At 40.9% G+C, this 19,724-nt stretch overlaps 1 protein-coding gene across 1 annotated transcript; it reads left to right on the top strand.

Annotated features, from left to right (window-relative positions):
* Positions 1–430: 430 nt before the first annotated feature.
* LOC113991540 (MARVEL domain-containing protein 3-like) lies at positions 431–19,724 on the top strand. Its single transcript, XM_027727974.2, has 4 exons — positions 431–541; positions 1,733–1,888; positions 5,170–5,339; positions 18,855–19,724. The coding sequence occupies exons 2-4, from the start codon at positions 1,773–1,775 to the stop codon at positions 19,553–19,555; spliced, it is 987 nt and encodes a 328-aa protein (XP_027583775.1). The 5' UTR covers positions 431–541; positions 1,733–1,772; the 3' UTR covers positions 19,556–19,724.

Genomic DNA, 19,724 nt, shown 5'->3' with positions numbered 1-19,724 from the left:
CAAGAAGCACTGGTACCCCAAGCGTGCTGCAGTGAAAGCCCTGGGAAAGAAAGGGATTTTATGGGAGGGGGCGAAGGGATTCATCTCTTCTCTCAGGTAACTAGCAAGAGGACAACAAAACATAGTCCCAAACTGTGCCAAGGGAGGTTTTCCTTGGACATTAGGAAGAATTTCTTCACATGAAGGGTGATTAGACATTGGAATGGGCCCAGGGAGGTGGTGGAGTCACCGTCCCTGGAGGTGTTTAAGGAAAGACTGGATGTGGCACTTGGTGCCATGGTCTAGTTGACACGGTGGTGTTAGGTCATAGCTTGGACTGGATGACCTCAGAGGTCTTTTCCAACATAACTGATTCTGTGATCCTCATCGCCGCCGCGGCTGCCGTTCCCAAGAGGGCGCGGGCAGGGCCGCACCTGGGCCGGGCCGCCGCGGGAGGGAGGTGCGGCGGGCGGAGGTGGGAGCGCAGCCGGGCAGGGGAGGGCTGTCCCGGCTGCTCCCGGGAGCTGCTGCTGGGCGGGACGGAGCTCAGCGCTCCCCTCAGGTGAGGGGTGGGGGTCCGCTGGCCTTGGCCGTCGGGGTGCCGAGGGAGACGGGCTCTTCCCAGAGGAGCAGGCGGCGGGTGGGCGGCGAAGGGGACGGCTCCTTCCCCCGCGGGAGGCGCCTGGTGTGCGCCATTTGTGGCGGGGCAGCGCCCATGGCAGGGCCCCAACCCCGGGGGGCGAAGGGGGGCTCGGCTCGCTGCGGTGGTGCTGTGGCGGCGGGACCGACACCAGGAACCTTTCCCGTGGGGAAAGGCGGAATGGCTTCTTCCCGGAGCGGGGGAGCTGAGTCGCCTCCGGGAAAGGCGCTGTCTCTTTCGCTGTTAGATGTAAACAAATAAAAGTTAATATTTTTAAAATATTATATTTATATTTATTTACGTCCTAACACCCTAAGGAGATGGAGGGAAGTCATTAAGCGAGCTTTCAGCTTGATCAGTCCAAATTAAATTGACTGCAGGCATTTCTACAGGGATGCTGGAGGGCTGTGATGAAGGCAAATGAGAATAAAGATTGCTCCGATTTTCGAAGTCTGCGTTTCCCTGTTTTACAGGTTTGGGCTTAGTTGTACCAAACTTGAAAAGGTAAAGACGCAAGAAATAACATCCTGATAATATTTAACACGAAATTATCAGGGTGTATCTTCTCGTCACCTTATTTTCGGCCCAGCACAGCTTTGCCCGTACCTAATGTTTATGCAAATCACAGGCAGCGTTTGGTACTGACTGTTTACACCCTCTTAGAAACTCCCAGGACAAAGGTCACAGCCTGCCCTTTCAGACTTGCCCTGCCACCGGTGGCAGCTATGTGAACACTCATGCAAGGCACTGGTACTTGCTGGGTTTAATATATTAAGTAAGAGTCAACATTAGACAAGCCAAGATTCATGTTCTTGGTGGACACCGTGCCTTGTCCTGGCAGCAAAGGCAGGAAAGTCAGAGCAGACCTAGTAAATAAGTGAAGTGCAATAAATGTTGAGTATAGAAACATTGCATTTACTTGATGAAAACATAAAGAAAACCTTCCTGCTTTAATTGAGTTGCCTTACTCGTAGTTTAAAGGGGTTTATTTCCTTCACTTCTTAAGGAAGTCTGTACTAATTCTTGAATCAGCTTGAAATGGAAGTGAGTGCTGGTCAATGAATAACTTTAAGGGGACCTATAAAATGAACTAGTTTTAATTCTCTGACTCAGGAAGTTATTTTAGAACGAAAGAATACATCTGAGAAACAAGATGTCTCCTGCTGGGAGTCAGTACCAAGATAAGCAATACAGGCACCATGAGAACCATAGATCCGACAGATACAAAGAAGACAGAAGAGCGAGAAAACCATACCAATACAATGCAAGGTATGTCTTTATCTTCCTCAAGAAATATATCACAGCAGGTCTATAATGTCTGCCTTCTCTGTTTGCTTTTTAATACCCTCATATTACTCAGCCTTGAAATCATGAAGCATGAGCACACCACATTTAGAACACATTTTACACTTAGAAATTTAACCTTTTTGTTTGTATTGACTTTGAGACGGGGCAGAAAGGCTGCATGACACGGGCAGAGATGTGAATTTCTTGGGATTATCTGGAACAAGTTGGGTCACAAGTAGGTGAAGTGTGGCCATGAGTCTTAGTACAGTTCCTGAAGAGACTGATCAGCAGGTGACAGCAAGCTGGTGCTTGCCAAATATGCATTGCTTAAATGAGAATGTTACATGACTGAGACCAGCACAAGGATTTCACGAGCTCTCAGGTTGCTCTAGTTCAGCTGTGAACACATTCCTATTAATCTGAAACAAAATTACTTTCTCTAGTCCCAGTCAATAAATGGCACTTGTTTAAGTGTCTAAGGCTGTTTGCAGCACTTGATAGTGGGTCAGCCCCTATCACCACAGTAAGCAGATCAGCTAATGGATTTCGAGTGCCAAATAAACTTGTAGGATATTACACTTCTCCTTCCAACCTGGCCAGCCTACAGCATGCAAAATGAGATCTTAGGCTGTTTTTCTTTTAGATCATACCCATGGATGCATTTGTAGGAAAGAGGTCTGTAGATCTAAACAGCACTGGCAAATTGGCCATGGCAGTAAAGTCTTTGTCACTCCCATTTAGTCTCTGAGGACATGATTGTAAGGGAATTTAAGATCAAAGACAAGCAGGGAGAAGAAATAAATATAATTAAGATTATTGAAAAGCTGAAATACTGAAGTACTCCCTGATAATATGCATTTTAGCAAGAAAAATGGGATGAGAATAAAAGGAGCAGAGGAGAGCACTGTGACTAGAAGGGCTACTTAAGTACTTATGGCTGAGTATAAAGCTTTTGGATAGTGGTAAACCTACTGTATTATGAAAATAGCTAATGAATTTTTTTTCTGTCTCTCTTAAATATTGAAAAATTGGAGAGAAATGGGAACAAAGGCCAGCCTGAGAATCATCCTCAGAAGCTGAATGCCTGTCCTTAGAAAATCTGAGATTGGCAGGCAATATAGTTAAATTATCTTGAACATGTTAGAAGTGAGAGCAGCTAATGCCAGTAACACATTAATAGCACTGTGGAGAGTAAAAGGGAAAAAGAAAATGGTTGGGTTTTTGGTGTGGCCTTCTTTTTTTTTTTATGTATAGCATACTATAAGCAGTGTGTAAAAGGCTAGCTATAAATTAAACCACCACTTTCTAATAAAGCACTTCTCTGTATTTCTTGGTTTTGCTGTTGGTTTCATATGTCTGGATACATAGACTGAAAACGGGTGGACAGACCATAAAGACTCACAGACCATCCCTGTACCCACCAGGGATTAGAGGAAGGGAAGCTGCATCTACAGATCTGCAATAGCCATGAAGATAATTCTTAGAGTCAAGTTGAGAATCTGGGGGGCATCAGATCTCACTAAAACTAATGGAAAAATTTTTTTATCAGTTGTTTTGAAGGGGTTTGGCTTAACCTAACAGGATTTCCCCTGCTTGATTCTCGTGGAGTTCTTGTGGATCTTGGTGAAAACTTTGGCTGATTGACCAAAGGACCTGCAGATGCTGTAATGAAATGGATGGGAAGAGTTTTGTGGAAGCTGCAAATTTAGGTGGCTAATGCTTTCATCCCTTATAAGCAAGACTTTCTAGACAGAAAGTCTTTCCAAATGAATAAATGTTTGAAACTCCTAGGGCAAACTTCTTCTCATTGCTGAGGAGAATTACCTAGAACAGGAAAGTCCTGAAGAAAAACAGGAGCGAAGGTGGCCAGAATAGGCCATAGTGAGGGAAAAAAAAAATCTAAAAAAAAGAATATTTTTTTCCTAATTGTGCTCTGTTGCTGAACATTAGGGAGTTTTTGTTTTGATTTTTTGGTTTGTTTTGTTTTCTGGCAAGTAGCGGGATACAATAGAGAGAAGCAGCTGCATCAGAAGTACCAAAGGGATTGCTTTCAAGTTACTGGAAGTCTTATAAATCACACAGCTTATTTAATTTATGTGACACAGCTGCACAGGATGCTTTGGTAGTTGCACAAGACACAGGACAAAGGTCAGAAAAATCAGAAATGTTTCAGCCAAATAGAGCTGTTGGCAACTAAATGCGGAGATGTTAGCATTGGTCTTGTTATTGAATGTCTTAATTAAAATGTAAAAACTACAAAGAACATGATTTAATGTGGATGAATGAGATAACATTGAGTCTGGAATTGGATGAAGATAAACCTTAGTAAAGTGCAATGATACTAGGAAACAAAACTACAGTTGAAAATGCTGATCTATGGATAAGACATTCAGATAAAAACTGAATAGGAAAAAAAGACTTTTAAAAATGATAATGCTGAATGAGACTTAAAATACCCTTTAATAACAAACTCATCCCAGCTGTACTTTGAGAAAGGCAAGCTCCAATTCTCCTTCAGATGAGGGAGAAAATTTTGATTAGACCAAACACTAAAACATTTACAGCCAATGTTTCTTTTAACTTGAGTTTTTAACTCCGTTAAGGAGGGCAAATTGCACTTTTCCTACAGAATATTCTAAATCTCACCAACCTTAAAAAAAATCAGATTTCAGATGTGGAGCTGTATGTCATTGCAGCAAAATGGATCATTTTGAAGTATATAAATGAAGAGACTACTTAGAGACATGAGAAATTGGTTTTTTGGGGGTTTGCTTTTAGATTCCTTCTCAAGTATCTTCAAAGACCTCAAGAACTTTGAACAGGCTATTTTCCCCCCAATTTAAAATCTTTATCTGTTTCTTTTAATAGCTTTTATTCTTTTAAAAGGCATCCTTGTGGGACACAGTAGTTGGAAGTACGAACTTATTACCTGGGCTGCTATGGACTAGTTAAAAACATTTGTTTTTCATGAAAAAAGCTGTTGTTCCTCCTGCCTACCTTTTGCTAGTAATCTTAACAGTTTGGCCAGCCTATCCAGTGAGGACATAATTTTTCCAAACTAAGGGCCATAGAGTGCAAATATCCTTGTGAACATGGATTTATGCAAGTATTTAGGATATTTGCTTTCAAAACAGGCAAGAAAAAAGATCAGATGCCTGTGAAGCAAGCTAGCTGCTTCCACTAAGAGGATGGTTTCTCATGTTCTAATGTTCAGGAGAGAGTATGATTTAATTAACAAACATTAGCTATTTTCTCCCTTGTAGATCAACAGAAGACATTCGAGGTGGCCAGCACTCAAGAACTTCTACTGTTTGCTCAGACCGTTATTCTAAAACCTCAGGAGCAACACGGGAGTATTTTGACCCACAACCAGAGTTTTATCCTCCCAAGGAAACCTTCTCAATGAAGTGTTCAAAGGTATGCACAACAAGAGGTATGTGAGACTCTTACTGCCTGCCATCCACCCCTCTCCTTCCAAGGACTTGTCTTGTTTTTAGTTTCTGTGTTTAGAAGCACAACAAAGTAAAGCTAGAGGAATATTTAAAAAAAAATCAAACAAACCCGATAACAACAAAAGCCCACAAGAACTGGGAGAGTTGAAGTTAATGAATGGCATAACTGAGGGTTATGCCATTTTAGACATTTAAAGGCAAGATTTATACAGATATTTAGACACTTGAAAATACATCTCCAGAATATTCATCCAGAACATCAGAGTGGGTCATGTGTGTAATCAGCCAGTTTGTGCAGCAAGAGTTAACCTTTGAGATTTAGAAATAAAATAGATATTTGCATCTGTAGGCAATTTAAAGATGGCTGCTGAAGGTTTGATGCTAGTTTATTTCCGACACATTCTTCTCAGACTTTTTATAGACTCTGGATTTAATCCAGTCATCACTCATACATCTTTATAAAGCACCATTGTGGGAGACAAAACTATTTTCTGGATGTGAATCCAATAAAACAGTTTTTGAGAAATAACTTAGGTTTTTCATAGCTAGAAAGCAACTGCAACAAGCACAGAAATGAGCATTAATTGAGCATTAATGTGGGAGGAAATCAGCCTTAGTAAACTCATTCCCATAAACTAAAAAAAAAAACAACAAACAAACAAAAAAACGCTCTAAAATATCCATTACCCCTTTGAAGTTTTCCTTCTTCCAGGACAACGGGCATTCTCACCTTGTTTGTAGGAAAGGTCCACTGCAGTCTGAGTTGAACCTGTAGCTAGGTGCAAAATCTTTGGCTGAAGTCTATAAACAGACTTTCAGTGTCCTCCAGTAAAGAGACAAATGAAGAGTTTAGCTGTTGGAAGTAATTTAAAGTACATAGTGTTAGATTATTTCTTCACTCCATGTAGGAAAGTTAAATAACACACTCATTTGCTCTTAATATTTCTCTGTATGTGAATAGATGAACAATTTTAAGAGTGAGCTGAACTATTTTCTCATTGTGTTCTCTGTATTTGTATGCAGTTTGGTTTTTGTCTTGAGATGTAACTGCAAACAATTGTAGAGCATGTTTAATAACACAGAGACATACTGATTTTTTATCCATGATAAAATTGTATCATCAGTTTCTTCTTCAGCCACAGTGAATTATTTTAACTTGTCTAAAAAACTCTAGAAAACTCCATGCCTTATTTTATCACTGCTATAGAAAAATAAGGTGGCAAATTATTTTTAGTTTTGAGTTTCACTAGTTTAGACTTATGAGTAGCTTAATGTGAATTTCTGGGGGTTTTTTTCCCTGCATTTGCTTCTTATTATTTCAGTGCATTAAACATCATTAATGTTTTTAAAATGTCCTACGTTTGGATGCATCAGTTGATAATGATGATTTCACTTCCCCCCCCATCCCCCTGGTATTGCTTATTATTTTCCAAAAATTTAATGTCTGAGCTTGTAGTGGAGGAGGGAAAAGAGAACATGTAGAAAAGAAGCCCTTATATTAGCAACTTTATTTCAAAAAATGAAAATATATTGGAGGTTGATAAGATTATGAGAATGTTACTCCCCTGTTTAATTTTTGAAAGCACTGGGATTTAGCAGACTTTCCTAGAATTGTTTTGCAGAATTCTGTGTTCCCTGCAATCACAGTAGATGTTATAAATGAAAAGCTACATGAATTGTTTACTAAAAAGTCAGTACATGTGAGCTACAACATTTTACAGCATGAGAAGTTCCTGTAAATACTTCTTAACCATCTCTTTCTTTTGCCAATGGTTTTTCAGCACTCTGGTGAAATTCCCCCTTTTCCAATCACCATAATTCTAAAATAAACTAGACTCAAACAAGGCTGGGACATCAGGTGATGTACCACAGTCTTTTCCAGAGCAACAACTGAAATGTGAACCTTACTTTCCAACCGTCCATTAAGTTGTTGGTTTTTGGTTTTTTTTTTCTTTTGCCTAGCACACAGTTATGTTCTTTGTGCAGTTTAGAAAACTAGGGAGGAATTCTATACAACCAGAGTTCTGAAAAATATTTGCTTCACCCAGATACTGCCCTCTTCATCCATGCTTCTTATAAGCAGTAGCCCAAAAAGCTAAAGGTGAGTTTCAGAAATAAGCAGTTATTTTTTTAGGGAACCTTTGAACACCTTAGCATCTTACGACATTTTAGGACCTCATTCTCCTGTCTTTGTTATTTCCCCCCTTCCCTCCCTAATCCCTGCCCACCCTTTTTTTTTTTTTTTCACTACAACCACATTAGGACAATAAACCCAACCCACATATAATGGAAGAAACAGCTGATATTGACCTTTTTTTCCAGTAGGAACATTTGATACCATCTAAGAAACTTCAAAACATTCTGCTCTTTTTTAATCCTTTTGTCTTGAAAACAGAAGGGGAAAAAAGTCTGTTAAAACATTATATGAGTGATACCTATGCAAAGGCATTCAGGTAGGATCACATGGCTGTAGCAGTACTGGATCATATAAGGCACCTGATTACTCATCCTCCCAAATAATGGACTAATGTATAAACTTAGGAGGACCATCAAAGTTTGGACCAGTAGAGAGTGAGCTGTCTTCTGGAATACATTCCAGACTTTGGATTGGTGGAATTTCCTGAACTGGAAAACTGCACTCACATCTATTATGTTTAACTCCTCTTTACAGACCTATCAAATTTGTTTAATTCTCTTCTGAATCCCCTTTTGAATGTTTGGCCTTCGCATTACCTTACCACAAGAAGTTCCAAAGTTTCTTTGTGCCACTTCAAGAAGTACTGTTTTGTTCCTTAAAACATTTAAAAGAAGGTATCTCTGCTTCTGGTGGTATCCAACATACCTAGTGATAATCTCATATATACACCTTCTCCGTGAGATTTTTGGTTTTGGGTGTGCCTATGCTCCTGTTCTTCACAGCTTGAACATTAGTCAGTTTTGGCCTTAGTGAGAGCAAAGTCTTCCCAGTTTTGGTTAGCTTGCCAGTCTTACACCTTTTCCAGATCCACCGTACCTTTTGGAGATGGGCTGACCAGAAATGCGGTAAAAATACCAGATAAGTTCCAAAAAGAATCAGATATCTGCATAGAGGTTCTGGTTCTGTAGTCCTGTTCTAATGCTTCCTAGCTTTTTTTGTGGTGTTTGACTATCAGTGAACAGTGAGCTGATGTTTTCAGAGAAGGATACGTGATGTCTTTCTGGAGTGCAAATACTTTGTTTAGAGTCCATCTGTGTGCTCTGTAGGGGAGGGGGCTGGGGGTGTGTGTGGGTGGTGTTTCTCTACATGCATGAAGTGTGAGGTTGCTTAACAAACTGATTTCATTAACTTCTCATTCAAGAGCTTGAGCTCTCAGCAGCCTACCAATTTTACAGTTAGCAATCATGAAGATTTTTTTTGTGATTATTATTACAGCAGACTTCACCATCTCACTTTTCAGTGTTTTTAATTCATTAGTCTGTGCATCGACAATCGTTTTTTGTTGAATCACTTTGGACCCTCACTTACAGCTCTTTGGGCCATATTGCAGAGCAAACCCTGGATGCACAAACTGTATTTCCCTTGGATAAAACTAAATGAGAGGGTGAGCTGTAACCCATAGCAGGCGGTCTGCACTTTGGACTGAACTAGAGCCAAAATATAGTACATCTCTACCCAGAAAACAGCTGTCGTGTTGCCCCTACATCTTCAGCTCCACTTGTTTGACTTTACAGATCCCTCCTTCTTCATTGCTAACATGGGCATGCTGCTGACAGGCAACACAAACTAGTGATTACTTCCTTAACTCTATATGCATGAAAACTGGTTGTTTGCTTTTTATTTTCCTTTAGCCACTGCTAGCCTGTGAGAGGATTTTTTTATCTCACGGGAGCTTGTGTCATTTAAGAGCACTACCTTTCTTCATGCATCTGCTGATTCTTTCAGATGACTTTCCTCTGACAGATTTTTGACTATTCCCTGCTATGCTATCTTTATATCTCGTTTCTGTATGTTGGGGTTTTTTTCCATAGGAAAGTTACACTTGTGGGCCTACAGATTACAGATTCAAAAGATAATAGAAACAAAGAAGTCTGCCACCTTCTGTTTCTTCATTAGTGAAGGGGATTTAAGGAACAGCTTATAGATTGGTGTCAACTGTCTAGATGCACTATGTAATTTTATAGGAATTGGAAATAAACTGTGATAAAGACAAACCATTCATCAACTAAGTAACTCCTGTTTGCAATAGCCATTTCTTACAACTTATGCACATTAATGCATGCCATTTAAAGCAGCACGTATTGAAAGCAACAAGAGTTTGTTGACCTAGGGATACTTAGAACTGAAATTCTCTCAGAAGGAAGCATTCAATTTACTTTTCACAGTGCAGTTAAAAATTCTCTACTTCTCTCTTTTGTGCAGAAAAACTAAATTAGTAATCATTTTGCCTTTCAAAGAACCCTGCTTGGGCTTACTGAAAATATAACCAGATTCAGTGCTTTTGTTTAGCAGAGGCAATGAGAAAAGTGTTCAAGGCTGGCTGCCATGCAGCTTCCTTTGTCTTAGCGAGAGTAAAATCTGAGTTGAACCCAAGAGTGAATTGCTGATCATAAATTGGTCATGGATATTTGGTCACTTGACCTTGAAAATTTTTAATTTTCTTTTTATTATATATATTGGTGTGAAAGAGGTGGAGCAATGCAGTTCCAGGATAATGCCTCCTATACTTTTGCTTAAACAGTGAAGGTAAACTAAGTTCCTCCCATCTTCAGTCAGTATGCAGTTCAAGACATTGCCTGCCCTTTTGCCTTCCATAGAATTGTACTGTGCTGGTCATAATTTCTGAGCAAATAACCTTTTTTTTTTTTTTAATTCTTTGACTCACTTGGCATTTAAGGGAGACAACACCTAAAAGGTTAGAAAATAGTTTGTGGAGGAGCAAGTATAATTGAATCCCTGTTATTTGCTGCCATGAATACAGCTTTGCGCCTTGAATAGTGTCACATTTCCTAAGCATATTGTAGGCACTTCCAAACAATCATGCCTTTAGCCTACATTCTAACATCCACAGTTGTTAAAGCCTTCAGACCAATTTCCTCTCAGAAAAAGACAGCATTATGGTTTGTAACAACATGAAAAGTCTCCAATTTCAAGCATAGCCAGGAGGAAATATCAAACTGAATTTATTTGGAGGAGGAAATAGAATTAGGGAGTAACAATTACTTTCTCCAGAATATATTCATGCACTAACAAGCCGGCATTAATTCAAGTGTAAACATCTATAAGCTTTTGTTTTTACAAACACAGGGTTTTTTTCCCATAGCTTTGCATGCTGGCAAATAATCATAGACTTGGAAAAATACTGAGATGGAAAGTTACCCTAAACACAGGGTTCACACTAATAGACACTTGCTTTGAGTTATGCCATTGTTCATAACCATTATGCTGCTGTTGTTATATTTCTATGTTATGCCGTGATACTGGTCCTCTTGGAGTCAGACATCAGAGCAGGAGGGGAAAAATATTTTGCAGGGCACTTGTATCCCTTTCAATGCTGTGGAGATGTTGGGGGAGAATAGTGGTCTGCATGAAGCATGGGACTGGAATAAAAAAATTTTCTGTAGCTTCAGTTACCCATGTTCAAAACCACTGAAGGGTCATTAAATGTGCATAGTGCAGGTAACCGTGGGTGAAAACAAGCATTTGACAAGTGCATTCTGCAGCACATCACATCTTTTCAGCAGTGGTCAGTGGGACACTTACATTTCCGTGGAGGCACCCAACAGGATTAGAAACTGTTGTATTTTGTAGCCACTATCTTCACATTTTGCCCCTACAGTGTGCTGTGCTTAGCTCCTTTAAATTGTGCTCAAAGCTGCCTTACACCCTTCCTGTGGCTGATAATTTCAATGTATTTCTGTGTAAGAAGGGAGTGCTAAGCTCCTGTATAGTCTCCTTGTAATTAGACAGCTTCCCCTTCTATCTGTTACAAAATATATTTTAAATATAGCGTGACTAACAGACTGAAATTGCCGTCAAGATTTTTAATCTTGTAATGGTGAAGATAGAGGATATTGGTAGTGGGAACTGGATGGAGCTGTACAGATAAATATAATCCCAGTTATTCAAAATGCTTAATTAAAGTAGCCCAGTAACGAGAGACAGCGGCAGAGCTGCAGGTAACCTTCCTGTTCTCAAGTTAAAGTATTTCACTTGGAGCTAAGTCCTGTTTGCTGTGAAATACAAACAGCCATGAGCAGTTAGCTCTATAAAAACACGCAGGGGAGTTACACTAGTTGCAGATGCCAAATCTTACCTTTAGCAAACTGCTGCCTTGCCAACACGTGGGACTTTCACTCTGCCTATGTTTTCATCTGAAATTATTTTCGTCCACCTTTTGGCACTGAGCTAACGTGCACGATTGTTTTTAGAGAGGGGAGAACTACAACTGAGAAGACTCACTACAGTTGGCAGGGGAAGATATTGGCAAAGTTGACAGTAGCTGTTAGGTATGTGTTAGACTCCAGTTCATGTTTCCCATACTGGGAAATCTTAGTTACGTTTGCTGTCTTACATTACAGAAGAAGAGTTACACCATCTTGTAAGAGCACTCGGTTTGTCTTCCCCACATCTGACCCAAATTATGGGAACAAAGAAAAACTCTTCTCTTAAAAAAAGTGGCTCTCAAAGCCAACTGATAGAGCAGACAGACTATCTATTGAATCTAGCTCTATTTCTTGAGCTGGTGATCTTAGCTCACTTAAAGGAGAAAAATCCACTGAGACAGGAATGTTGCTCACCAAGTGTGACAACCCACAATTGGTAAAGTGAATGAGAAACTCAGGTCACAGGTGCCTCCAACCTGACCTACCTTCAGCCAGACTATGATTACTTAAAGAACAATAACACCCCAATCTTTGTACTTTCTAAAGGCAGCTCAGTTTCAGTTCAAAGGAGGGAGTGGCTATGGAAAGTTGGCATAAGGAACAAGAGTGTTTCATTGTTTTCTGAACTCTTTTTAAAAAAACTCCTGCAAGTTTGTTTCAATACCAAGACACTTGTTTACCACTTGAAAGAACTATTGGTACGTTAGGAAGAAAAAAGGCCTTTTTCTGAAATGCAGAACATGAGATGACTGCCCAGAGACCTACCAGTGCTACAAATACACATACAACCTTTTACAGGTGTTGTGTTTGAACAGTGGTGTCAAATGCTACAGTCTAATGCAAGATCTTTTGCTTCCCATCCTCTCCAAAATTAGGAAAGATGACTCATCTTCAGTAAGTAGCAGAGAAATCAAGAACATTCTAGAAGTGATGCTTTAAAAAACTACTGGAAAAAAGTAAACCATAGCTGTTGTTCCCAGGCAGGGTCTGGGTTGTACTGAAACTGTCTTACAGTGGTGGGGAAATATGGAGATAGAGGCTGATGCAATTTTTCTACAATTTAAGTCCACCCTTTCCTGTGAAAATTGGACAGCACTGTTTAGAGGATGGGAGGGTATTAAGCAGAAAGAATAGAGCAGGTGGGATACTTGTTCTTTAAGGGAAGAGGATACACAGAAAAAACAGGATAATAATACATTTGGATCTGAGCACTCTGACTGTGAACATGAGACTTTTCTCAAACATTAAAACCAAGGCTGGTCATCCTCTGAGATTTCCTAACAGACTGATTATCTTGACTAAAGAGAGACAACTTATAAAAAGATAATAATAATTATCTTTTTCCTAAAGCACTCTTTTAATTTTCCCAGTTTTAAACTATTTTTTCATTGATTTCCAGTAAGATGGATATCTCAAATGAGCGTAAGTGTGTTGGGCACATCCGTGCAATTTAAATTCAGTTGGCTCTGAGTATGTGTTTCCCTTGGGTCCTTTGAAAAGCCAAGATTCTGTTGGTGTTACATTGCCTAATTCTTGTGTTTTAGGGTTGGGTTGTTTTTTTTTCCGCCTTTGATTTTAGCATGACTTAGTGAAAGCTAAATCCCACCACTGGCTGTAGAACACAGAGACCTACAAAAATAATGGTGGGGTGGGGGCTTGGGGGGTATTTGTTTGTTTATGACAAAGCTGTGTGTTACCTTTATTCTGCATCAGTGAAGCTGGTTGAATTCTTGTTACTGGTTTCAGTAAGATCTTGCTTTGTACATAAAGGGAATAATATCTTTAGAAAGATATTTTAATACTTTGCATCCAGATTTTATATATTTTATCTCTTTCAACTGTTGTCTCCATTTCATTTCCCTTGTTCAGTTCTCCTCCTCTATTTTGGTTCCTCCCCACTTTTGTCACTTTTTTGTCCCCTTCCAAAAGCAGAGCCAAACCCCTCTTTCCTTTAATGTTTTCTCCCCCTTGCCCTTATCTTTTTCTCTTGCCACCAACTCAGTTTAGCAGAGCAGTGACCAAAGCTGCATTGAGCTGTGCCTTCAGTCTCTGGGGAATACCAAGCCTGCACTGGCAAGAGATGTTCTGCATTTGAGATCCTTTTCAGGACTGACTGCTGCTTTTGTAAGTCACTATATATGGTCAAAATACTTGTCTGCTCCTTTGCAGGAAAAAAAAAAAAGGAAGATTACCTCTGAAAAGCAGAAAGCTACCCAAACTGGAAAAAAAAAAAAAAACTAATGAGAACTTTCAGTGAAAAAAGCTGAGAGAATGATTTTTCACATTTTGTAGCTTCTAACTCCTTTCTTCCCTTCTCCTGGAGCGACCCCTAATGGGATCGGGCACCACTGACCTGTGTATCTCCAGCCCTGCAACTGGGGTCCAGGTGCCTGAGAGGGGCAGCCAGACACTGACAGGGCTGCCAGCTGTGTCCTACTGGTCCCAGTGGTAGGTGGTCTGCAAAGGAAGCAGAGGGAGAAAGCAAGCCAGAATGGAGAATGATAAACATAGAGTATCTTAGAAGTACACAGGCATGTTCACTGAAGAGGAGGGAATAATACCAAAGAGACAGGAGGGAGTCCATGTGCAGTCAACAGAGGAAGACAGTGACTACTGTGCCAGATACAGTGGAGGGAGACGCTTTGAAGGCCTCCTCTATTAGCTGGGCCCTGATGGGGTCAGGGGTGTTCAACAGAAACAGCCAGGACTGTCTGTCCTGCAGACTCATTTATAGGAGCTGCAGAAATAAAGGAATTAACATGAATTGACCATTTTATCTTATGTGCACGTGTGTACATACACCATGAGCCCCACACCTGAACATCAGGGCCATCCTGCCACAGTGCCTGGATGAAAATTCCTCTTTATAGCTTCTAATGTGTGAGACACGAGCGCAGACTTGAGTTACTGGGTACCACACATTCAGCCACAGTGTAGTTTTATGAGGCAGAGCACACAGATTTAACAGTTCACCTGAGGAGAATTTCTGGTCTTTCTCTGGTCCCGGCTGTGTTATTTCCACTGCTAAACTCATGCCAATGTAATTGCTCATCAGGTACGCTCTGAGTCACTTCAAGTTGCTAAAGTTGCAGAAAAAAACAGCACCACACAAGAAGAGAGTTGAATCGTTTCCTGCTATTTTAATTTATTTAAACAGCTCTTGGAAGGGCCTAAGGTGAAGCTGGAGGAGGTAGGGGAGAAAAGTAGTGACTGCCCAGTCAAGAGTAGGAGCTGTTAAAGTCAGCTGCCTGTAGGTCTGTACCCTTACCGGCCTGCCTGGCTGCTTTGCTGCATGTTTGAGCCCACCATTTGACAGAAGATAAAACCATTGTTCTGCAGGTTGATATGATGGCAATAGCCCAGCAGGGAAAAGAAAGGGAAAGAAAAAGCGAACAGTAGATTAATAGTATATATTAGAAGGCTGCTGTTTGTTATAGCAGTAAGCCTACTCACAGCAAAAGATGACCAGATTCAAGCAAAATTAACAAGTATGATACATTGAAGTTACTATTCACTGCAGGTTTAGATTTTATGGAATGAATGAAACAATTCTTTGGAAAACTCTAGCAACATCCACTGTCCTCTAGATTGCAGCCATTCTCCTCACCTTCAGTGCTGAAAAGCCGTGCAGGAAAGAAGCATAGGAAAGGAAATAGTAATCCAGGAGCCCTGACTTGAGTCTTGTAACTTGCTCAGTAAGGAGAGGGTTAGTTCCTGAAGCCAGCTGTTCACTGTGCTGATTTTAATACAAACGCCTAACATTTTAGATAGATCTAAAGATTTTGAACTTGAGAAAGGAGAAAAAATAACCAATGGAATTTGGAGATGTTCAGACCTCCTGTCATTTTACACTCAAATCTTGCAATGCATTTGTTGTTGTGTGTGATTATGGAATAATTGCAGAGATAAGTAACTTCCCCAGAAGGAAGACCTTTTGGCTGTCTAGTTGCTGCAGGTATAATTCTAAGATGACATAGTTAACAGGCCTTTGAAAGCAGAAATGGCAGCACTGACTCAGAAGCATGGCTTGTAACTCAATCCTTTCTGCCAGCAGTACACTGCTTGACATAGGTCACTGCTAGGATGTATGTTACAATACTTTGGCAGAGCTAAGGTTCAAAACTTAACTGTCCTTTTATTCCTTATTTCTTAAATCTGTCTATCCTGTTTATATTAGTATAGTAGGATTTGGGATCAGCTTGTAACTGTCACAGAACAAGGTTGCACAAGGCTTTTGGGGTCTGACCATAATATTTCCATCAAAGCCCTGATGATTGTACAAGGCCTTAGGGATTTCCACTAATTGTCTGATACTTTCACAAAAACTGCTGGCTGTCATTGCAGGCCTGTAATTCATTCTACATACTGCTTATCATTTTAGGATTTTCTTTAATACAGGAGTCTTTGTTATTGCACTTAAAAAAAAATAAAAAAAAGTAAATCCATGTGATAAAAATAACGGGTGGAGTAGCTGCTAATGAACCTCTCTCTGTTGTTTAGTTACTCTAATCAATTCTACAGCAGGCATGTGTGACAAGTGTACAGGTGCATACAAAACCTGTCCAACCTGAATGCCCTGTGTAAGGAAATTTTTCAGCCATGCCATTAAAGCATCTAATGCTGCAGTTAAAAATACAGTAGACCTACACTGATCATATTTGTTGTCCCATTAGCAGTCAGCTCAGTGCAGTTAGGGGGTTGCATACAGAACGTGTGTGAACATGTAGAAAGTTTTGGAGCAGTGTCATTGAGGATTGGGGTCAGTTATAAATGAGGGGAGGTTAGTAACAGGTGATGTCAACTACTTTGACAACAGAAAATTGCCATTTCTAAAGCTCAGTAAGGTGATGTACAGGAAATGTTGATGCTCAGTAGGTCAGAGGGCCTCAGTAGTCATAGACGAAGAGGAAATTCTGAAGTCAGCAGTAGAAGAAAGCTGACTGGTCATGAATTCCCAACTACCAAGTTCCCAAACATACTTAAAATTTATGTTTCCCTTAATCAAATGGTCTTTCCTCCCTGTAGACTTGTAAGAACTGCTTCCTGATGGAGCATCTATGAAATCAAGTAGTCAGCCTTTAAAAAGGGAAGTGCCCTTCTGCATCCAACACCATCCAAGGGCCCTGATTATCTAAGCTGACTCCCTGTATTTGGAAGGTACAATGTACAAATCAACTGAGCAGACAAAAAAAATCTGATTGAGTTCCAGTTAATGTCCTGTATACACACTACTCTTTCAAAATACTATGAACAGTCCTAGTAAAGCAATGACTCTGTATCTACTACAAAATATTGAATCTTTTGGCTGCATTGTTTGCAATGGTACAAAGAGTTCCAAATCTTCACTCATGGACCAAGATTCAAATTTCGCTTTTCATTTAGCTCCACAGATATTTTCCTTTGAATTATTTGAAGCTCCTGAACAGATTTAGTGACTAGCACAGTTATTGCCCTGATTCACAGAAATTGTTGTGCAGAAGGGTCAAAGAAGAGGCACATTGTCATGCAGAAATCAGCATCACCTCTGAAGAACACATACATACAACTGCACACTTAGTTCCTCTTGAAAAAGAGCATTTTTTTCTGCTCTGCCTTCTCTGCCTAAATCTTTTTAGGTGAAATCTGTGTACATATACACTTGTATATACATATACAAGCAGAGTAAAACATGCTGAGTTTCAGTTACTCTATTCCTAGGTATTACCACCATTATCATTGCTCCCCTTCGTGCTTCTGGGATGGTTTTCAAGGCCATGATGTGAATGGGCTCAGTACTGACCTACAGCTGCGTTAGCAGAAGTAAGGGGACCAGCCTGGATACACGGGGAAGCAGGAGATCCTGAAGTGGCCAGAGGCCCTTGTCAAACAGCCACAAGTACTTTCTTGTGCCGAGCAAGCAGCAGCAGGAAAGGGCTCATTACCTCAACACTCTGTGGAGGGAGCAAGAAGGGGCAGAGTAGGAATATCCGATAATCCTTCATGGTGGCTGTCACTGGTTTTCTTTGGTTGGAAGCATCTGGCAACACAAGAGAGAAATTTGTTTAATTCCCTTGCGTTGCTGCTCTGCTTCAGCCCTTTCTTTTCAAGCCCATACAGCCTTGACAGCAACTGAGCCATTGCTCATGAGGAAATGCCATGTGGATCAATGTTAGCAGCATAAAATGAAAGTCTGTATGCAAACCACAGATCCTGCCCCACTTTAAAGACAAATATAGGACCACTGTGTCGAGCATCTAACATTCTTGGCTGTCAGACAGCAACAGAATAATAAGATTCACAATTCTGTAACTAACTTCAGAACTTTGGAGCGACAAGCCTGGCATGATAGGGGGTTTCATTTCCCCAGTAGGCAGCTCTGTCTATGCTACACTTCAACATCCGTCATGTTTACTAATCTTAGTCTGACCCCTAGTGAGCTGTCACAGAATAATCAGATAAGGCTTTCTTCTGAATGTGCAGGTGTGGAAGAGAACACATGACCTAGTATCAAATTCACTGATCTTCACATGGTGGTTTTTGTCTCTTTCACCTTCTTCTTCTTTTTTTTTTTTTTTTTTTTTTTGTGCGATCAGGAACTGCTTCGTCAGATTTATGAAGAGATTTTTGCCTCTGAAGGAGATGAAGTGCAAGTTATATCTGGTTAGATAATACATTTAAATTAACAGACACTTAGACAAAAGAGGGTGTAAGCTAAAGCAGTAAACGTTTTAAAGGACCTAAATAACTTGTACAATTTTTCAAGCCATTAGAAACTTCTGGGTTTTTGTCAGCTTTAACCTCAGCATTTTGTTCACACTGGATATTTCTTGCTCAGTGTGTTTATGCCAAGTAGTTACGGGCCAAAATACAGTCACTGTGCACTTGCCTTGGCAATAACGCAAGCACAGTAAAATTTTTATTTTTTTTTTCCCTGGATGAAGATCCATCTATCAGGCACACTGACAAATTAAAAAAAGTAATTTGCCCAACTTCTGAAATGTCCACGAGAGTTCAGGCTTCTTCTGTAGCTGTAGCTAAGAGGACTCTCTCAGTACTAGCGCCCTCTGTCCATGTTTTTGGTGTGCTTCTGTCACCCACAGTCTGTGCAGAAGATGTGGCTTTGACACCTATTCCCTTCTTTCTGCTCCTTACAGGCATTTTGAAGTTTGTGGAAATCACGGTTAACCTCCTGGTGTTGATTTGTGTGGGAGCTTCCCAAGCCTCTATTGCAGGCTTCACATCCCTTGGAGGCTTTGGATCCTTTAGCCTGAATTCAGCCTATAGCCCCTTTGAGGGCACAGAGCTCCAGGAGGTGAGGGAGCTGGACATGCAGATCACCCAGATGAGAGCTCCTTGTGTGTATGGCGGCGTAGCCTTCAGCTTAACAGCAGCAGTACTTACCCTTGTCTTCCTTGTCGTGGGGGCAAAGCCCATCCAGCAGCTCAAGACAGGGCTGCTGGTAGGTGAGTGTGCCTTCAACCTGCTGGCTGGCACAGCGTACGTTGTGGCAGTGGGCCTCTACCTGCATTTTGTCAGCCAGGTGAACTCCACAGAAGTTTGCAAGAGGCGTGAGAGGCTGTACGCGCGCCGCGGCTACACCTCCATGAACTGCGTGGTCCAGGGCGGTGATGCAGCCGTGGGCCTTTTCGGTGCCGTTGCCTCCTGCTTGTACTTTGCCAGCTTTGTGGTCTGCATCCGTGCTGTCCGAACTGTCAGAGCCTTCCAGAGCCATGTGGCCAAGGCTCAGCACAGCCCCAAAGTCAGTGTTAAGGACAGAAACATCAGAAACCACCATGCTGTTCACAGGACCTCTGAAAGCTCCCACAACATCCAGGCTCTCGCCACGTTAGTGTGAAGTCAGCTCTGGGACTGTGCCAGAGAGCTGGGGCTTCAGCCAGGGAGGGACATGGCAAACAGGAGACCAGCCCACAATGTATCTCCCTACAAGGTGCTGAAGCATGTACAGAATCACCAAATGTAACTACACAGCTATAACATGATGTAATAAAATTGACATTGAGTGA

Source organism: Pipra filicauda, unplaced genomic scaffold (assembly GCF_003945595.2).
Source record: "Pipra filicauda isolate LSUMZ 115617 unplaced genomic scaffold, ASM394559v2 scaffold48_size3843733_pilon, whole genome shotgun sequence".
NCBI classification, from domain to species: domain Eukaryota; kingdom Metazoa; phylum Chordata; class Aves; order Passeriformes; family Pipridae; genus Pipra; species Pipra filicauda.
The sequence above is the reverse complement of the archived record's forward strand: the minus strand, read 5'-3'. Positions and strand labels throughout refer to the sequence as shown.

Excerpts from the sequence above, each read along its gene's own strand:
- LOC113991540 (XM_027727974.2), top strand. The coding sequence starts at position 1,773 with ATGTCTCCTGCTGGGAGTCAGTACCAAGATAAGCAATACAGGCACCAT. Across the intron at positions 1,889-5,169 it reads CCATACCAATACAATGCAAG|ATCAACAGAAGACATTCGAG; the intron begins GTATGTCTTTAT and ends TCTCCCTTGTAG. Across the intron at positions 5,340-18,854 it reads AAAGGTATGCACAACAAGAG|GCATTTTGAAGTTTGTGGAA; the intron begins GTATGTGAGACT and ends TGCTCCTTACAG.